The sequence below is a fragment of the Drosophila nasuta genome, chromosome 3, assembly GCF_023558535.2.
Source record: "Drosophila nasuta strain 15112-1781.00 chromosome 3, ASM2355853v1, whole genome shotgun sequence".
Lineage (NCBI taxonomy): Eukaryota > Metazoa > Arthropoda > Insecta > Diptera > Drosophilidae > Drosophila > Drosophila nasuta.
In genome coordinates this window covers 26,941,707-26,963,272 of record NC_083457.1, presented here as the reverse complement: position 1 = coordinate 26,963,272, position 21,566 = coordinate 26,941,707, and the positions used below count along the sequence as shown (strand labels likewise).

At 40.7% G+C, this 21,566-nt stretch overlaps 1 protein-coding gene across 1 annotated transcript in view; it reads right to left on the bottom strand.

Annotated features, from left to right (window-relative positions):
- LOC132793762 (uncharacterized protein DDB_G0284459) overlaps positions 1-21,566 on the bottom strand; it is a 50,978-nt gene that overhangs the window by 3,745 nt on the left and 25,667 nt on the right. The window contains 4 exon segments of the mRNA XM_060803832.1: positions 590-659; positions 2,061-2,113; positions 11,874-11,942; positions 18,328-18,508. Coding sequence (XP_060659815.1) covers positions 590-659; positions 2,061-2,113; positions 11,874-11,942; positions 18,328-18,508 — 373 coding nt within the window.

Below are 21,566 nucleotides of genomic sequence, written 5' to 3'. Positions count from 1 at the left end.
TATAAGTAATTCTATATCACATATGAAGCAGCCTTAGGCAAAACTGTTTAGAAGTGTTTAACGAATATTCTCCCCTAATATTTCTACAAGAAAGGTGTTCATAATCGATAAGATAGATTTGAAAGAAATGTATATATAAAATAAATTATATTAAGTATACTCTTTACACAAGTATTTGAAATAGGAAAGAAATTAATAAGGGGAGCCACAAAAATCGCTTCAGCTTAAAAACTCCTCAATTTCATTCCGAGTTTTCAGTTATTCATATAACTTTTATTGCAATAAAGGCAGGTGCAATTTAGTTTCGTACAAGAATCTTTGAAGGGTTTTCTCAATATTTTTCTATATACTCCAATTTAAATGCTTCACTTGATGGCAACTTGTGATGCTGCCCTCGCTGTCTTGCTGTCAGCGTGACCCCCCCAAGCACAGCACATTAGCAAGAGGAATAGCAAATTGAACAGCATCACAGCGCCACCGCCAAAGCCACCGCATCCACCACCATCACCGACATTAAAAAAGGAGCAGCAACATCCGCTGCATGTAGAGACAGAGAGTGAGTGAAAGAGAGAGAGAGATATATACATACCTGGAGTGCCTTGTGATCCCGACATGTCTGCAGTTGTTTGCGTTCTTTGGATTTCATAATGCGATTCATGCTGAAAGCGGACGAGGACGAGCAGCACATGGAGAGAAGAAACACACACAGAAAATAATAATAAAATAAATGTTGAAATGAAAACAAGTTGCAAAAACGATGCAATTATTTTGTTGTGTGTGTGTGTGAGTGAGTGTGTGTGTGGTGTAGTGAAAAGTGCGTGTGGCTAACAAAGTTTTCGGGCCAACAAAAAACTATGCGCGAATTTGAATTGCCCCGTAATTACATTTTGGCATATAGCGAGAGAGAGAGAGGTGAACTCGCATTTTTCGCTGGGCTGCGGTCAGTTTCAGTTCAGTTTGGTGCGGCACTGATTGATGGCTTTCCGCGGAGCATGTTTCTAATGGATAATGCCTGGCCCTGACTGCGAAATAAATGCTTCCTGCTGTTGGCTTTGATTTCAGTTGCTGCTGCTGCTTTCCAGACCATTCGCTCTGGTTGTAGGCAATTCTTTTGGCGCTGCTCAGTAATTTGGAAAATTGCATTCAGTGCCGTTAACTTGCCGTTTCTTCAGACCACTCTCTCTCTCTCTCTCTTTCGCTCTCTCTCGCTGTGATGCGTAATGGCCTGGCGTTGACTGAGGAAGTTAAAGGCGTTCTCAGTCACGAGTTTCTATGAAATATTTACGTACGTATTTTGTGCCCAAAAGCAGCGCGAAAAACTGTTTTACAATTGCATAATTATGTGGGATACAACCACGGAACAACAAAATATAGAATGGAAAGAAGAATACAGCTCAACAAGAAAACAATTCATTTTCATGCTGTGCCAAATTTAATGCCGAGCACAATTTTCTTTACATTGCAGTTCAGTTTTTCTAATGGAATGCATAAAACATAAGGCGATTCCAGAGCTCGTAAATATTTAAAGCTTGCCACCATATCATTTGCATAATTCTGCTTTTGTTGTGTATGTGTGTATGTGTGTGTGTGTGTGGCTATAAATACTTGTGTTTTGTAATCATAAATAAGCATAAGTAAAATATACTTATGCATGGAGATTGTGTATCTCTCAGATACTGCGTATCTTTATGCAGTTGCTTCATTTTGGCATTGTCTTTTCTACTTTTATTAAATTTATGCCAGCTGCAGCTAAATTTATTTCTTTAGTCGAATTAATTGTTTAACTTTAATGCTAATCTAGCTGTAGATGTAGCTAATCTAAGTCTTTGAGATAAGATAACTAATACAATACAATATAATATCAAGAATGATTTCCTTTAATATAATACCCTGATAATCTGTAACTATTTGTAAATAAGAATTGTGTAACAAATTAGCCACGTTTTGTGTTGTCAATAAATGAAAATAAATGGTGTATTACATGCTCACATTACACACATTACACACTCACACACTCTTGTGTAGTTTTTAAAAAATACATTTGATTTGTTGTCACTTACTTCTCAATTTGTTCGCGTAGCTCCTTCTCGAAAGTCGGTGACCCGCATTGGCTCTGAAAAAAGTGCATTGAAAAAGCGTCCAAAGCAAGAGTGAGGGGGAAAAATGGAACATAATAAAAACAGATTAAATGAAATGCGAAAGAAATTAAACACAATAAATTAATACATTTTTTTTTACAATGAATTAAGAACGACAATTTAATTGCCAGCGACTCTCGCTACCAGAGTGCGGCAATCATTTGCACTTACAACCAGCAACCAGCAACTAGCAACCATCAACCATCAACGGACAGCTGATGGAATAGTGACTAAAGTGAGAGCGGGTGGTGGAGACTTAAATGAAATTGATTAGAGCGGCGAGGTCGAGGTGTGCAGACCAATGAGACACAGTCTAGATATACACAGACGAAGCTCGAATGTGGAATTAAAGTTGAGCGAGAGAATGCGGAACTCTGGTGGCAGCAACAGCCAGAGCAACGGCAGCTGACAGAGACGGCGCTGTCTGTTGCATGCAACACAATAAATCACCAGAGTCAACAACCGACACGGAATAGCAGCATCAACTCCCCATTCCCCACTCCTCCCTCCCCGCAGTTGAATCCTGACTGCTGTTTTTGGCGTGAAATGTAATCGATAAAAAGTTACATCACGGCGATTTCATCTGTGTGACGTGACGACAACTCAGACAACGAGACTGAGACACACTTAAAGATACAGATACTATACAGCTAGCTGCAGATACATCCACAGCATCTTTGTACGCTTGTAATAAATCGTTTAGTTTAGTGCAAATATAATGAATGACAACAGCATCAAGTGTAAATGAAACTGGGCAGCTGATTGAAGTGCGATGCGAAGTGAGATTACAAACTGTTTGTCTTACATAATGCTGGCAATCACGACTAAATCAAGTAATAAGCAGATAAACAGCTAGACAGATGAGCAGACAATTGAGTTGCCTGTAAATTACTTCTATTGTCTTTAATATAATTCATAGAATTAAATAAAAATGCAAACCTTATTGCTTCCCTCTGCTTTTTCTATTATTAAGAGGCCAAGTGCTTTGAGTGCCAATATTGAAATATTTGTAAAACGCTTTCAACTGCAGACATTGCATAAACCCAAGTCTCAAGTTGGTCTCTAATGAATTTCGTAAACAAAACTGCTTCTCTAGTTCATACACAGCACTCTCAAATCTCATCTCGTGTGCTTCTCGCTCAGCTTTCCCCGAATGTGTTGTAGGCAGATAAAACGATAATAAAAGCTTGTGGCACGCGCTATCAAAATGCCTGCAACAGACTGTGGACTGAGAAGAACTCAAGTGGAGGCGCAAGTTGTTTTCGTTGTTGCTGCTGTTGCTGTTGTGTGTGTGTTTTTTTTGGGAGTTTGGGGATGACTGAAAAGTGCCGTCTGCTTTACCCTCCTCCTCTACCCATAGCACTCATTCAGCATAACAAATATATGCAATAATTTTTATTAATTCGCCCGCCGGCAGCTACATGCTACAATATTAAAATGCCGCCGCCAAAAAGTATGGCAACAGCCGTTGTCATCGTCATCAGAAATCAGGCGGCAAATGACTAACCGAGTCTCTTGCTGCTGGCAGACTGATTGCCGTCCACATCTCGTTGGGTAGGCTGGGGGGAGGCGCCACTTGTGCCCCACCAACTGTGCCATAGAATGATGAACGTGTTAATAAAATTAAAGCCAACTCAACAGTCCCCCAGTTCCCCATTTCTCTTTTCTCTCTCCTCTTTCCTCTTGGCAAATGCTATTTTGGGCAACTGGTGCGGCTGTCGACAGCTGTTGACTGTTTGGCTACTGAATGCCGTCTTGGGCCGCATTCTCATTCACATGCAACACAGTGAGCCGCATAAATATTCATTGTGAATTTTTGGCCATAAAACGAGCCTAGACTGGAGGAGCTGGTCTCATTGATTATGTTATAAAATCGAACGAGTGCTTTTTGGCCTTAATTAATACAGGCCAAGAGCTGCAGAGAATGTTGGACTCTGGCTTAAAGAAACCCAAAACTGGACCCCACAAATTTCCATAAGTTTCAATTAGCACATGACATACGACGCCCCTGTCGTTGGCAGTTGTTGGTTGTCGGTTGTCCAGTTGTTGTGTGCCAGGGTTGCCAGGCCACTTGCCAAATATGATTTAAGGGTGCAGCAAGAAATTAACAAAACAAATCCCGGCAACATGTTGCACAACACCATCACAGGGGAGCGCATAAAAAACAACATCGAAGGGTGGCGGGTTGCACGCGCAGATCGCAGCACAATTTGCACCCGCAAACCAACTGTAATCCCCCGGATAAGAAGCCAACCCCGTCGCAGTCGAAACCTGCACATTTTTTGGGGGAAGTTTATTAAACGGGGGAACGAGTGCTCAACGCCTTCTTGGCTGATTGACGATCTGACCTGGCTGAAGTAGAAGTAGATGTAGAGTATATGGGGAGATTCCATTGAAAATATGAACATGCTTATTATTAATTAACATGCGGATTGAGCAGCGGGTGGCAAATACAAAATATTCATAGTTGGCAATAAATGGGGAGAACCTTTGAGCAGTTGCCCTGTTAACTGTCATTTTGGACTCACTTATAAATAAGTTATAAAATAGTATACTACATAAGCGAGTTATTTCTGGATGAGAACATCAAGCAATTATTTTTACGACTTACAAGAGAGAGAATAACTGACTTTAAGGTGAGCTAGACAGCTTGAGGTCAAAGCCACCCGATGTTATTTTCCATTCCGTAATTATATTTATCGCTCTAAGTCAGCATGAAGATAAAGAATAACTGACTTTGGGGAGCTGTAGCTCGTAGATTAAACGCCTTTTTAGGAAACATTCTATGGCAGCTTTGGGGTCAAAGTTTTCTGCTAAAGGAACTATTTATGCTCTTCTATGGAACGAGATACACCTTCAATGCGATACCAATAGCCTGCAGATAGGGTAACAAGATGTGAATAGCCATGGGCAGCCTTTTAACTGTCGTAGTCACAAAGTACGAGTACTTTGCCGTCGGGGATATTGTCGTAAATCGCGTTTGGGGGCATGAAAACTTATCCAATTTATATCGAAATCTTACCATTTCAATATCAATGACTGTTTTTTATTGTTGTTTATCTTGCTGGTTTCTGTGTGTTGGTGTGTAATTTGTGCAAAGTTCTCGTTGGCTTGTAAACCACAAAACCGAACCGTAAAAATAACAAGCGGTCAAAAGGCCACAACAGCAACCGGTAGCAAAAAGATTTCTATGTACATTTGTTGCACAAGTATGCGTGTACTATATATGTGTGTGTGTGAGCCAAGCCAAGCCGATACAAACAACGCGACACAAAGGCGACCACGACGAACCGTAGACTGAGGCGGGGCGATGAGGAGACAAACAAACAACCCGGCGTGCCGCAGCCCGGAGCTGCCTGACTGGCTAGCCTCGAGGTCTGTCCCCAAGCGTCATAATGTTTTGGCGTACGGCGGCACTAAAAAACCCCCAAAAGCGTAACTTAAATTAGAGGTAAAGTTATAATTTCCATAGCACAAAAAATAATGTGGAAGAAAAATGGGAAAAAATAACACACACACACACGCGTAGCACAGACGGCGACAACGCGACCGATAGAAACTGTTTGGGGCAGCACAGCCGGCGGAACACTGAAAACGGGCGAACGAGAAAACAACCCTCGCTGTAAGCGGAGAGCAACAGCTTACGAATTCGCCGCAGGCAGCAAACGAAAGAGAGAGCGAGCAGCAAGCAGCTGCCCGGCAAATTCACGAGTCTCCCTCTCCCACTCTCTGCACCCGTTGACAGGCTGGCAACCGGATCAGCATCAGCTGAGCCTTGTTCCACATTACCATTCCATTCCACAAGCGATACGCTTTTTGATGTATTACTTTGGCAACGAATTGGCTGTTTTTAATTTAATGAACCGCGACGGGCGAAACATCAAAACGGAATTGTAGAAGCAACCAAGAGATGGACAGAAGGATGGAATGAGAGACAGGAAGAGACACAGCCCCTGACCGAATGCTTTTGTGTGTTTGGTAAACAAAAAAGCAAACATTTTGCAGATGTGCCACAGGGTTGACGTCGTTGTCCTGGCACTCGCTGCTCCTAGGGGTGATCTATTGCTGACTGTCCTCTGACTGCTTCAAAAGTTCTCTGCACACATTAAACGTCACTTCAAACCGTGCACGGTTGTCCATCCCCCCACTTGAATTTCGCGAAATTTCCATCACATAAGCGCAAAATTAATTGCATTGCACTTTTTTGCTAAGGGGTTTTTTATATTTAGGACTGTGCAAACACACAAGTCCTATGCGAGTATAGAGGAGTATATAGTCGATAGACTATATATGTTTATATATAAGAGACTTTAGATGCATATATAGTGGTGGTAGTTTTCGCATTCATAATTCGGATGGTTTGAGTGGGCGTATGAATCATCGGAACAGCAGTTAAAAAACCGAAAAGGTCTTGAGGGTCAGATGGAAGAGGTACGAGTAAGAACACATTTATAATGCGGATATGGGGTTGCTTTTTCCCCAAATGCTACAAGGACTTTAAATGAATGTGCAACAATCAAACTTTAAAGGCGACCTACCCTAAACAAGCATGAAAACAGTTCCTATACGAAAAAACATTTTTCACATTTCATTTTAAGGAATCTTTCAGAAGCAATTTAAAATATTTGTAATATACAAAATCTTACATACTTATTTCTGACGACCCCTAAACCTGAACGCCTTGTAAAGTTCTAGTAAGTTTTCTACATTATTCAAAGAAATCTCTGTATTAAGAATATTACATTTTTTAAATTCTCTCTGCCTCTCCTTAATTCCTAGTTCTTTAACACAGTTCTAGGAATCTTTATGAAAAACGAATTATACTCATTAATTTCTTGCAGCTTAATTTAATTCTCTTTTTGAGTTGCAGCAGTGTAGCTCTGTCAACTTAGTTGATATAGCTAATGGAACAGTTTAGTTGAAATTGAATTATACGATACATTTAGCCTTTAACTAATTGCCTTTTAAGTGCATTTTGTAAGACTTCGTTTGCCGTTCTCCGCGAGGGAGTGAAAAAATGTTTAATTGGGCAAGGGACACAACGACGATGCCGGCTTGCTCTTGCAAGTATTCAATCAAGTGGCGCACTCCATGGGGCGTCTGCCCTTGAGCACACACTGAGATAGAGACAGCAACAGAGTGGAAGATACTGGATGTGGATGTGGTCGCTGACGGCGCCTTCATTTCCGAGTGAGTGAACTATCAAACGTTTGTGACAAAAATTATTAGCAATTCAACGTTGGACGATGGACGCTGTGTGTGCTATACATACATACTATAGATGTATGTACATACATCTTCAGCTACAGGCAATAATGATAATGACATGGAGGATGATGTTGAGGAAGAGAGGTCGTTGGGGTAAGATGTTGATAATAAAAAGTGCTCATGTTGCGACTTCCACACTGGCCGCTAGCTACGAGACGACACAGTCAAAGCTAAAGCTCTCGTAAGCGACCAAGTGCCACTCGACGTAGTCGTCGTCGTCGTCTTCGTCAGCGAAAGCGCCACAGCGAAGGCACATAGACAACGCCGGAGAGCTGCCGCCAAGTGCCAAGTGTAGTTGCCCAGCGCCCAATGGGGCACGTCGCCTTGACAGTGACAGTTTGATATTCTTTTCAATTTCTCGCTCTCTGCTACATTTTTTTTTTGTTTCTTTTCTTTTCAGTCTGCATGCAGCTAAGCTTATTAGGGCGCAGATTTTCAATGGAGTTGGGATTTGCATAGGAGGGAGAGGGAGGCGGAATAAGGGGCGGAGCTCGCGACGACGACGACTCGCCATTTAAATTAAAAATTGAGCACGTGCTGGTGTCGAAACTTGGCTATTGTTGCGCTCTGACACTGAGCAAAAGCTGCTTGCGTGTGGCTCGTGTCACGCGATCATCTCTAGCACGACGCGGACGCGGACGCGTGCTGTCGCATGAGTTTGAGTCCTCACTCAAATGCAACGTCAGGCAGAGCAGAGCGGAGCTGAGCTGAGCTGTCTGCCAGTTTTGTGCCTAATAAATTGGCTCGCCACATTTATGAACGCACTTCGAACGCCTTTAACTTCTTCCTCTTTTTTTTCGTTTTTAGCCTTTTTGGACTTCATTAGCAAATGGGCAACCCGTCCACAGAGAGAAAGAGAAAGAGAGAGGGGCAAGGGAATTTGCGCAGTTTGCATTTTCCGGCTGCTCGGCCTGTTGATTTATCACTGATGAAAAGCACACACAAAAACAAAAAGCAAAAATACAAACAAACAAATACAAACACAAACACAGCGACAAAAACAAATCCCAGTTGTTTTTTTGACACTCGTCCGACTGTTTCGCTCTTTCTCTCTCTCTCTCTCTCTCTCTGTCTCTCTCATTCGGTGTCTTTCTGAGCTTTGTGTTGTCCAAGCATTTCTAATTTCATGGCTAAATATTTGATTTCCATATCAACAAGAGCGAGAGCGAGAACGAGATAGCAAGCGAGTGCCCACAATTCTCATGCCCATTGTGATTCTCCCTGCAAAAGGGATTAAATGTCACATGAACCACTTCAGCTTCAGCAGCATTTCTAGCTTCATCTTCAGCTCCAGCTTTGAGCTGGTGTCCCCTCGACACCCAGAAGGAGAACTTGCCGGGCTCAAGTCCCGTCTCAGCTGTTGTAACAAAATAGCCAAATACAACAACAGCTGTCAGCAATTTGAGTAGGGTTAAGAGCTTGCCACATCAAGTGGCATTCAGACCTCCAAGAAGAATGGAGTTGCAAACTTCAAGTTGTGTCTATGGTAAGCGAAACGCTGTCTCTGAGCGAAACAAAGCCGGAGATCACAATGTACAAATCACTTGAATCTGCTGCGATTTCGCTAACAAATCTTACAAATTTGCAATCAATACAAATAATTGTATGCCAGCAATATTCAATATACAAAAGAAGTTATTTTTTGCTTACTGTTGAATTTTTTTTAAATAACAATCGTGCAAAATTGTGGAATTATAAAAAACCAAAAGCAACCTCCCATATACGAGTATAACATACTTGATTATTTTTCAAAATTTAATGACATAGATGGATTTTAAAAGCAATCAAAACGAATTAACCTTTGTTATATTCAGTATTTCTTATAGTCATAAATAAAGTTATAAAATCAATCACTTTGCACTAAGAATTTTACCATGAATTTGTATCTAAAAAGTGTACTGAGAATACGAAAATCTTAAAAGTTTGAAAAGGCAACTTGATATCGAGAACATATTCCTATTAATAAAAGACACAAATCAGATCACAAATATTATTTGAGATTACAAAATATAACTTTTTTTATGAATAAATATACTTAGGAGACAACTTCTAAAGAACACAGTTTTTAAATCAAATTCAAACTTGCATTTTTTTCAAATTGAAAACTGTTGCATACCTAAACGTCTATTCAAATTTTGTTCTTGAAGAAAAACTTTCCTTGCTTTTTTCGCTCCCAACAAACCAATTCCACAAATTGTGGCGTATTCATAAAAGGGGCGGAAGAAAACACAGCATAATGCAGCATTCCATTTTCCGCCTCTGCTGTCTCGAATACGATGCTGCTGCAAATCAATAAATCATCTTTTGTATTGGAAAAACATTGACATTGCGGTCTCCGTCTGGAGACTGTTCAGCCAGACAATTGATAAAATGCATTAGACAATGGAGTACGAAGCAACTTGCAACTTGGTTACGACTGTTGTACGACCCGTAATCAGATGCGAATCAATTACGTTTAGACTACGAATCGAGCCGTAATCCGAGCACTTGCTTTGCTCTCCTTCTCCTTCTCTTGGGTCTAGTTGATGTGTTCTCTACTACTCAGCAAGTTGCCCAAATTAGAAACAGATGATGATGATGATGTGAATGCGAATGTGAATGTGGATGAGGATGATGATAAGAGCATGGCGAATCATAAGATGGATATTCATTGAATCGTGCCATTTATTGCATGCCACATGGCCGGCAAGCTGTCTTGGTTTTCCCTCCGCTCTCCCTTTTTTTTGCTCATTGCCCTTGCCACAACATTTTGCAACATTCACACTTTTGGGCTGACTTGTCATTGCCTGGTGTCGGTCTCGCTTTCTCTCCTGTCTGTTTCTCTGTTTCCCTCCTCTCTGATCCATGCTGTGCATAAACTCGACGAGCCACTGATATGCCAATAACAATAAAGCACACACCCAGCGGGCGTGCCACACACAGCGCACACAGGCAGCAAGTACAAGAGCAGCAGTAGTGGGAGGTGGCAGACTTCGACTCCAATGCCAAGTTTGTCTAAGTGAAACCAAAGGACAGTGGCAACACACAGCAACGAGAGTTGGGCTGGCAGCAGCAACATAGTTAATCGTTATTTACAGACAGATAAAGTGCAGAAATATTGTCGAGCAGCAGACGTCGAGGAAACGGTAGCTCATGTATCTCATGCGACGACCACCAAATGTCGAAGTAAAAGAAGCAAAAGCAGCACAGCAAAGCAGCAAAAAAAAAATAAAGTAGCAAAAGTGGCAGGAAAAATGCGCATACGGCCAAAGTAATCGGATTCCCATGCATGAGCCCGAGTCGAGAGAACACGAAGGCGAAGGCGTGGTGTAGTGATAACGAGGCTGAAGCTGGCAGTTGGATGCTGCAAGCTGAAGCTGGAGAGGAAGGAAGCCAACTGGCGGGTGGGCTATTGCCATTGCCAGGCTCGTAAATTTGCGCTTTTGCCAGGCCAAGAAATAGAATAGAAAATCAGGCTTGGCACAACAACAACGACGACGACGACGAAAAAAAAACACTCGCCGAAAATGTATTTCTGGGAGGCTCTACACTTATTTCTGGGCCATGTTTTTGTCTCCGTCGCTTCCTGTGGCCGGGCGTCAGCAATTTCGTTGCGGAAATCATTGGCTAGAAAGAAGCAAAGCCCATTTTCTTTGGGGCCCGACGCACGCTGCGCCTTTTCACACCATAAACTCTGTGCGTTTAACTCGTTGCCCATTTATATTTGCTGGGTGGGCGTAAGGGCGTTTGGGGGGAAAATTGGGCCAACGCGCACTAACTCAGTATTTTCGGTCTGTTATCAAATTCAATTACCTAAAGCCGGAAATGCGTATGCGAGCATTGCGCCGTGTCTCCGGCCATAAAACTTGGGTTAACTGCAAACTTTTATTCCTGCCTGCCTTCCAAGATGGGCAGTTTAGATTGAGATTTTTGCCGAGATGATGCGTCGTCGTCTCTCAAGGTGTTAAGCAAGTCGTTGACAACCCGAAAACCCTTCAAAAAGGGACATGAAGCAACTGAAACACTTGAAAACCAAGTGTCGTCGTTGTTGTTGTGTATTTTGATAATTTCATTTTGGATTCGTGTAATTAAAGCGTGTAACTTTTAATTACTGACCTTCTGTATGCAAAGAGCTGATCCCCAGACTGGTCAGAGGTTCTGTGTAGTTGACCACATAAACCACAGAGCGCAAACGACTGTAAGCAAAATGCCAACAGTACAATTAATGACCCGACGACCGACGACCGAGTCTCAGGCAACGCCTCTACAGCCTAAGCCTGCTCACAAAAGGAGGGGGAAACTGACCATTTCCATTGGCATGTGAACCAAGTTTGAACATAATACAGCAGAGTCGTCACCACCCGTGACCACATACAGGAAATTAAAATCGTTTCGGGTATTTTGGACATTGGTTAAGCGAAATAGAGAGAGAGATGCTTGTAGCTCGTTGTAATATCCGGATGGAGTTGTAGCTGCTGGAATACTCACTTTGTGGAACTGCTCCTGCAAACGCAGCAGCGCGCCTTCAACTTCAATCATGCGCTTTTCCAACACATCCTGCAAAACAGCAAAAAAGAAAGAAAGAAACGCAAACTGAAGAACGAGAATGCCAATGCTCTATATCGGACAGTTTCCCAATTAGCTATGAGTACTATATAGTCTAGCGGTGCGGCATGTTTGAGTGTGTGTGTGGGGATTATGTGTGTGTAAGTGAGTGTATCGAATGAACCCAAGCGGCGTATGCGTGATATTTATTATGAGTTTGAGTTGTGTGTTTCTGTGTGTGTTTGTGCAAGATAAGCAAATGTTAACAACAACCAAAGGCGAGAGTAGTTTACATACGTGAGTATAAGTACAAATATATAATTCAACAATTTACTAGGAATTTCGTTTGTTTTATCAGATGGAACCCAACAACAAAAAATAATAAAATAAACTAGATTGCAAAACTGCGATTTGGAATTACAAATGTAAAGGAATAATTTTGAAAAAGTCTCGCGTAGTATTTGAAATAATGTCTTGTATCCAGACTTCAATCTGCAGTCAGCATTATTATTATTTGCCCCACTTTGTGGCAGGTCAATAGAAGCAAAATTTCAAGAGATTTTTATTTTAAATAAATTTACGAGCTTGTCATTCGGTTTCACTCGAATCGCTTTAAGCTAAATCGTAGTCGGACTGCTTGTTTGTGCCACACAATGGGGCAAGCAACTGCGGCGACGGCAGCGGCGGCATTACAAATAAAATTTACTTAATCCGCACGCGATTTGGGTAAAGGTCTGGGCTGGCAATGGCGACGACGACGACTGCAACTTCAACTAGATTGCAGGTGTGCACGTCCAATAATTCACCAAGTGTGGCAGCATGCAACAAACTGTGGCACGAACACGCCACAGCCAAATCACTTGCCGTATTGTGCCATGCAACAGCCCCCAAGTAAAGAGCGATCTTTTGTAGAGTTGTGCACAGTGAGAAAACAAACGATCGTAGATACATAGTTGATGAAAAATTTTGATTATTTTCATCCAAATTGACTTTTTATAGAATGCTCGTAAGAAAACATTTAAATATGTATTCTTTATACACTATATGTTTGTATAACTAAATTCTATAACTTGAATTTATCGTTGTTTATTACTTTCTTTTGAATACTGTTACAGATTTTGAAGATCTAATTCGATTTTCTTATATTATTTGTAATCATGATTTTCTCTGAGTTCGTTTTGATTTGAGATATATTAACTCTAACTTCTCCATAATTGAAGAGTTTTATTCAATTTGCAATTTAAAGTAAAGAAAAGTTCAATTGACTTAAATGCTTTGTTTTTTATTAAAACAAATTTAGATAAATTATACAAACTAATTCTTAATTCAAGAATTCTTTTTGAGTTCTTTAATCGCAAACTTGAATACATAAAGGTAAAATGAAAATTCAGATATTTCACTTTGATGTAAGACAATTAATACTTAATAATTAAATTCTTAACTTGCAGTTAAACGTACATGAAAGTGCAATTTGATATCATATTGTTAATCCTGTTATTGAGAGATTTGAATAGGTTATAAAAACTTGTCATTAAGTCGAGAATTCTATTCGAGTTCTTTTCTTGCAAATTTTAATAATGATGTAATAAAGCAATCTAGTTTTTATCTTGATTTCAGATGGATGTAAAAGATAAATAAAAAATATACCCTAAATTAAGAATTCTATTCAAATTTATTACTTTCTATTGAGAGTACACAAAAGTGAAATCAAAGTTAATTTTCTCTTCCAGATTTAAGATGGTTATTTCTCTCTGTGTTTGCATACCTGATGTGATGCGAGTATCTATAGTGTGCTACGAGTATGGATTGACTCCACAATGGATCCCCCATATGGTGTGTGCATTGTGTTTGGCGTGGGCGTAATGCGGTAAGCAGGAAGTGGGAATGACAGTTTCATAATTGGAGTTGCAGCTATTTTACGGGCAGTTGTCGCCAGCCTGGAGACGTTCGACGGCTTATTAGCCCCAGAGTTTGAGGCGTTGCCCAGGCGCTTGACAAAGTTGCGGCCACAACACAACACACACAAAAAAAGGCCAAAAACAAAACCAAAAAAATACATATTTAAGTGGCATCGTAAAAACAAATGCCAAAAGCAACAACAGCGAGCTGAGAACTGTGAGACAACGACGACGAATGAGGCTCGTAAAACATTTTTCTAAAACACTAAAAATTAGTTGGGGAAGTTGTAAAAATCATTATTATTACTTGAAGTTACAAAAACCAAATGCAATAACAATATTGAAATTGTAAATTGTAAATATTTTGCAATAGACAAATTTGTTTTAGCGTTGCCACATTTGGTGTTCTATTAAATTGTGGCACAATAAAATGCGATTATGGTACGTGCATCGAGACGTCGACTCCATTCACCATGAAGGAGTGCGCCCACAATAAACACGAGCCTGAACCTGGCTGCGAATATATAACCGAGTACTCATACTATATAGTAAGTATGTCTGCGAATGCCCATGATTTGTGGCAGGAAATTACGCAGACGCCGAGTGGGTAAAGTGCAGTTTGCTTTTTTGTTGTGTTTGTTGTTGTCGTTGTTGTTTTTTATGGATTCACAGAGATTACATACATACATCACATGCATCACAAAACATGCACTCGCCATACATCAGAGCCACATAAACAATGAGATCGTTTTGTTACAAATGCGACTGGCGATAAATACTAATGCTGGCCTAACCTATTTGCTGCTCCACTGGCTGCGTAATCTCGACTATAAAACACCCGGACGAGACATTTATTTATACATGGCAGAGTATCTTTCGATTGGAATCGCAAAAGTGCACATTTAACACAAAGCAGACTTGTTTGAGAACTTAGTTGAGTATATTCGACTTGATAATAGAATACTCTAATAATAATTAGCTAAATATTTATTTTAAATTCTACGAGAACTGTGTTCAGGCTTTAATAGAGTATGCTCGACTTGAATAGGTTCTAGTACAACTAAATATAAAGAAAGAACTTTGTGTTTATTTTACTGAGTAACATCGACTTAAAAATACTGCAAACATACTTATTATGTTGTCAATAAAATACTCGAATAATAATTAACTAGTAAGCCTATGCTTAGAAATGAATAGAACATATTTCACTTGAAGATGTCAGAATATGAGAAAACGAATTTCGCAGTTATTTTACTGAGTATATTCGACTTAAAAATACTGCTTATGTCGACTGTAAAATAAAATATATTAGCAAATCTTATGTTGTCACTCTAAAAGTGATTTGAAGAGATTCTTACGCATCAGTTTTTTTTTCAGAGTAAGAAAAGGTTTCTCTTAAGTTTAAATTTAAGATCATCTCCAACCCTCCAACCCTTAGTAACACTTCCCCTTGATTTGTAATTATTTAACAGTCGAGTTCAGTCTCTAGCTAAAATACCCTTCTAAAGCACCAGCTGCAGGGTATACAAAGTGCTAAGTTCCACATAGACACACACTCACATATGTTGGCAGCTTTAAAGCCATTCACAGATATGCACGCAGTCGTTGACTTCTGTGTGTGGCAACTGTGTGCGCATGTGCAACTGCAACGGCAGCAGCAACAGCTGAGCGCATGTGAACCCAAAGTTGAAACTGAAACCGAGCTGATACTCAACAGGCTGAGAAATAAATAAAAACACACAACAATAACAACGACAACAACAACAGGGAGCGAGGAACAAACGTTGCACATAAATTGCACAACGTTCAATGAACTTTTTCAATCACACGTCGCACAACAGCAACAGCAACAGCAACTGCAACAGAGGCAACTGCAACTGCAACTGTGGCGGCATCCACGCAATGTGGATGTGGACACGAACGTGACTGGGTTCTGGATGCCAGTTCTGGCGATGATGATGATGCAGGGGATGCAACAACAGCAACAGCAGCGGCAGCGGCAGCAGCAGGTCTATTGTATGCGACGTCTGTCAGACGTGGAGACTGAGCGACGGCATGTTTCAACAATAATCAAGATGCCATTTAGCGAATTTGCAGGCTGACGAGACGGCAAACTGCAACGGCAGCGATTGCAACTGCAAAACTGCCGAGAGTGGGTGTCTCTTTGTTGCAGCATGTGTGTGGTGCACGTTGTCCCATCTCCCCCCACTCCCCACTCTCTTTCCACGCTGGGAACATTCTGATGCGATTATTATGCTTTAGTAATCGATACACGCAGCGCGTCAAAGTCGTGGCCAACAGCTGCGCACTTGGCTTAGAGCAGCTTCAATTAGGCATCGCTGCAGCTGTCCCCAGTCTCAGTCTCAGTCTCAATCTCAATCTGAGATCCAGTCTTGAATCTCACAGGAGAGAAAGAGTTCTGGGAAGTATTACAGCATTTACATAGAAGACGTTTCGCCAAGCTCACCTCGACTCGAGAGTTTAGTTCATTTGCAGCTGCTTATGGGCCATGGCCATGGACAGAGTGAACGTTGTGTTTGTTGTGTGCTGTGGCTAACCATAAATCAAGTGCTCCATCCACAGTTCGGGCATGCGCCATACTTAGCGCTATTAAAGCGTCACGGAAGTCCGAACGTGATCAGTGAACGGCAGCAACAACAACAACAACAACAAAGCGGCCTTAATGTTGGCTTTGTTGTAGTATGTAACATAGTAAATGCAAACACTTAACTACTAAAACTCTTAGCCATGGGAACAGCGACTAAACGAGATCTAATTCTTCACAGCTGTTGTTGAGCCTCAATTCAACTTAAAAAGGGTTTAACATATAGTATCATCCATGTAACTTTATTCACAGAAAATAAAAAAAAAAAGCAGAAACAACTCAAGTGAATGGCAAATGTCAACTTTGGAATGCAAATTCATTCTCGCTTCTTGAGTGGATGGAGATGATTTCAATTTAATTACAGTTCACGTACAGACAACGGTTTGTTCACAAAGTGTTAGCGACACACACTATAAGGCTATTATTTACCATAATAGATGGACAGCTTCTTGCTGCACAAAGCTGGCAACATTCATTTTAATTATATAGCTCAGCCTAAGACTTTGTAGTTGCCGGTTATTAAAGTAGATTGATTGGGTATTAGCGACATTTGTAATTACATATTATTATAGACAAAGAGGCTTGTTTTTAACTTGAAGATTGTGAACATTCTAATGCTTTGCGATTGCAAGTTAAATATCATTGCTTATCTCTCAAAGTGCATCGGCTTTAAGTAGTGGAAGAATATTATGAATGATGGCTCCTTCTTCTCGATTGTGAGATAGCTGCTATCCATTGTGAAACACTGCGGTATTCGTACCACAAAAATGGTAAATATATACCAAAGACTACATTTGGTATATTGATTTAGTACTACATTTAAAATATACCATCGAGTGGAAAATATACTAGATTAGAAAATATACTGTATAGTATATATATACTATAAATATATACTCCTTCAGCCTGTTACATACTTGAAGGCACTAAGATATAATTCCTTCTACCTTATAGGTAGACGGTACTCTCAGTGATTGCAGAGATTCAAATTATATTTTAACTCTTTGCCTATAACCATTACTTCAAGTTATTCTATAACAAATCAACTTTAAAATTCATTCTAAGTGCAGCAAGCCATTCCAAGTAAAATAATTTCTTTGTTTGTTACTGAATCATATACTCAGTCGCTTTACCTACTTAGACAAACAATTCAAAGAGTGTCTCAAAGCGATTCACAAATGCAACAATGACATTTTCGGGTAATTATTGAGCAGCACAACACATGAAGCATACGTGCAGCTAAGATCTGAGGATGCGAAACACGCTTTCAAAGGAGACAAAAGAGGCAGCTGCATGTTAAGTTCACATTGCTCATTGCAGTTGCAGGCGGAGTTAGGAGAGGGCGGAGAGAGTTCATCAATCTCTGTGCCGCTGGCGTGATGTGTCTTAAATGGCACGTTAACGAGTTCAAGTGGCTCTCCTGTACCCCTCTACCTCTCTCTCCGCCTCGCCTACTCGGGTTCAAAGGTGTTTGTTTCACAGGCTTTGTTTGCATGCCAAGTTTTCTCGCACGCCACACGAAAACTCGCCTGAAATTTGTATGCACAGCGCGTCGATGCGCTTTTCCATTTTGCATTTCCACTTCAAAGCACACTCCGGTGCAATCAAAGGAGAAGACGCTGGAAAAAGTGGGCCACAAAGCTGGATGCACATAAGGATGCGAAGAAGAGATGAAGTTAGTCTGCAGCGGCAGGGTTATCACAATGACAATAATGATGAGCAGGAATTTGAGTTTCTGTTTTGAGTTTCGATATTGTACAGAATGTTGAATGGGATATTGGGAAGCAACTACATCAACCAGTTACCCAAAAGCAACCATTACCAAGGCAGGTGTTAGGGGCAGGTGGTAGATGGTAGATGTTGTCAACTACTACTATGATGGATTATGACTCACCTTATCGCCTCGCTCCAAGGTCAGTGTGGCGGGACTGCGACTGCCGGTCATCTCGTGGTCCAGGGAACGCGGTTGATGCACCAACTGGATTTTTCCCTGCGAGATTTGTATGTAGTTGGGTGGCGGCATTATGTCATGCACATCGTCCTTGTCATCCTCATCGCAATCCTTTTCGTTCTGCCTGCAAATACATTGCAAATAGAGCGCTCGATTAATACAAACTGGCAGCCTTCAAAATGCATGCTCCACTCTTCACAACTCGACTAAATTATTTCCACACACACACACTCAAAGTGCAGCCGCCAAGTCTGTGGCAAAAACTTGCTCGACCAGCTCCACTTCACATACTAGAGTGGGCGTCCGGTCTGCTGCTGCTGCTGTTGCTGCTGTTGGTCTGGCTAAGACTCTGAAGAGTGGAAGTGGAGATCGTATCGCTTGGTATCGCACATTGCTGCATAGCTCAAATGTTTCCCAATCGAGCCCATAATCGGCCTGGCACCCCCAAGAAGTGTCAAAATTATTGTGTTGTGTGGTGTGGTGTTGTTGGCCCAAGCAGGCAGCTGGCCGATAATCTGGAACTCGAATGTTGCAACACACACACTCACACAAATCTCCAAGTGCTTCAATGAGCACACTCAGACTCACACTCATACTACACTCGCTTACACACAATAATGCAATCAAAATCCGCTGCACACTGATTCGACATGGCCGCAATAAGCTATACAAAATTTATATGACAATTATCAAAGGAATATTGTCATAAAGAAATGTGCAACATATTCTGCATAAATAATTTTGAAAATAGTGGACGACAATGGGGAGACAAATTGAAAAATTATGATGTGTTAATCAACGCTCCACGCATGTTTGAAGAGAATTTTTATATATGTAGCTAGGAATTAATCATAAAACGTTCCTTCATCACATATTTGAGGCTTTATGCTCTTCTATGGAAAATGGGAGAAAATTAATAAACTATATTTTAAAATTAATAGTTAAATATGAACAAAGTGTAGCAAAATTCAATGATCGGTTGTTTTACAGTTTCACATGAGTCAAAAATACACAAGGATTTGCACTCATATTTGCAATATGTGCAGATATTCATAGTGTTTTGTTATTACTATTATGATAAATAAAATATTGAAATAACGAATACAATTCCTTATTGCAATGAGATGAGCCAGACCAATTAAGGTCTTTAGGCCTCAAAGAATGATTTCTAGGCATAAACACATTCTCGAGTGGAGCAAAAAAAGTCCATTAAAAAATATGTCTTGAAAAGTAGTAAAGAATATTTGGTTATAAGGTGTATTGAAAGAAATACTGATGGAGAAGTTTGTTAAAACTTTGATAATTTTGAATTGATTCGATATAAATTCAAATAAAAACTTAAGTTCTACTTGAAATAGCGTAAATTATTTTATTTAACCATTCATCATGTTCTTGACAGCATACTATATGTATTACGAAATGAAACTGAAAATTCTTAATAAATATGTAGTTTAACAATAGATCTAGTTCTGAAAATAAGTTAATGGTGCCTCATACTAAGAATGAGAGAGTAATTTAATAGTTCTATTAATTCCTAAATACCTGTCAATATTTTACAAATAAATTCTTCCACATAATTTGAAATTAATGAAACTTTAAGCTAAACAATTGACAATCAGATTTACTTTTCATAAATCGAAAGGAGTTATTATTGATTCGCAACCACTGTTGCTGGGTCGACCCAGTAAGATATGTATTTTAGGTTCTGCTGAGACAATTGCTGATTTGCTGCGTGGTCTGCGGAGTATCGACGTGACCCAATACGGCTGGGAACCATATCGATTATTGCACCTGCGAAATTGCAACGGAGCAGAGGCACATTGAATGGCATGGAAAGGCATGGGACATTGGACATGGGATGGGAATCGTTGGACTGACTCTCTACTAGTTTGCATGTCATATTGAATGTGAGCGGTTAGCGTGCACACATGTCGACCATAACCCGATTGCTAACAACAAACACAACAACAACAACAACGAAAACAACAACAACAATTTGCTCGTTATTTCAAATTGAATTTGCGAGTTAAGTGCAAATAATTTGATAAAATTGGCACTTGGAGGCATTCGAGTGGGCAAAAGCCAAGACACCAGCTTCAAGCTACAACTGTGGCCAAAATGCCACTCGACTCCACTTCATTCGAAGCCAAGTAAGTTGCAATCCAGTTTGGTCAACGTCGAGCTCTCCTCTCTAACTAGAGTCAAATAAATGGACGTACAAAGCAGCCAAACAATCTTACAAGCTAATCGCACAAAATGTTTCGTTTCGTGTTTGATGTTGTCGTTTCAGTCTCGCGCCTCTTTCTCTCTCTCCCCCCTTTGGAGTTGCGAGTTGGGGAGTTGTAAGTTGGAGTTGACGTTGACACCGCTGCAAAGTGGGCAGTTGACTCTGCTGCTACTCGGATTTCAAAGAAGTGTGTGTTTTTGTATCGGCGGCCATCTGTGGCAAGTTTTTCACTTTGCTTTTCAAATGCTGTGGCGCCCACGTGCTGAGCTCTACTCTGATCTGCTCTGCTGGTCAGAATTTCTATGCGCCTTTGATTTATGGTCATCAAATAAAGCAATCAAAATCAATTTAACTGTTATCAAGCTCGCCAAATGGCAACTGGTTGCGCCCCGCTTCCCCCTCTCTCTCTGTCTCTCTGTTGCGTGTTGCACGTGAGTCATGCCTCCATTCGATTAGATGCAAACTTAATTAGTGAGGCATCGCTGCTTTGCTGCTATCGATGGCAAGTCAAAAGGCCAACTAATGGCATTACAGCGCCTTAATTAACAGTCAACGATGAGCGACATTCCGCTCTCTCTTCTCTTCTCTCCTCTCTTCATCACACTCTCGGCAATCAATTGACAGTGAAATAGTGCATGCAGCAAATAGGTGCAAAGTGCAGACATTGCACTTTGGGAATCTAATTTAGCAACGCGAGTGACTCATTCCCCAAGGCGTCCCTTTTAAATGGTGTCCACCACGCCCAGCTGAAACAACAGAACTCAGGCATCAGTTCCTCAGTCAGTCAGTTCGTCAGTCCGTCAGTCAGGCAACAAGCCACAACATTTGCATGCCTTCCAGGCAACTGCTGGCTTCCGTTGGCACATAAACCATAAAGAATGCAAATATGCATTGACTGTGTGCACAGCATAAGCATACGCGAAACAAACTGACAGCAGGATGCCCAACTAGCATA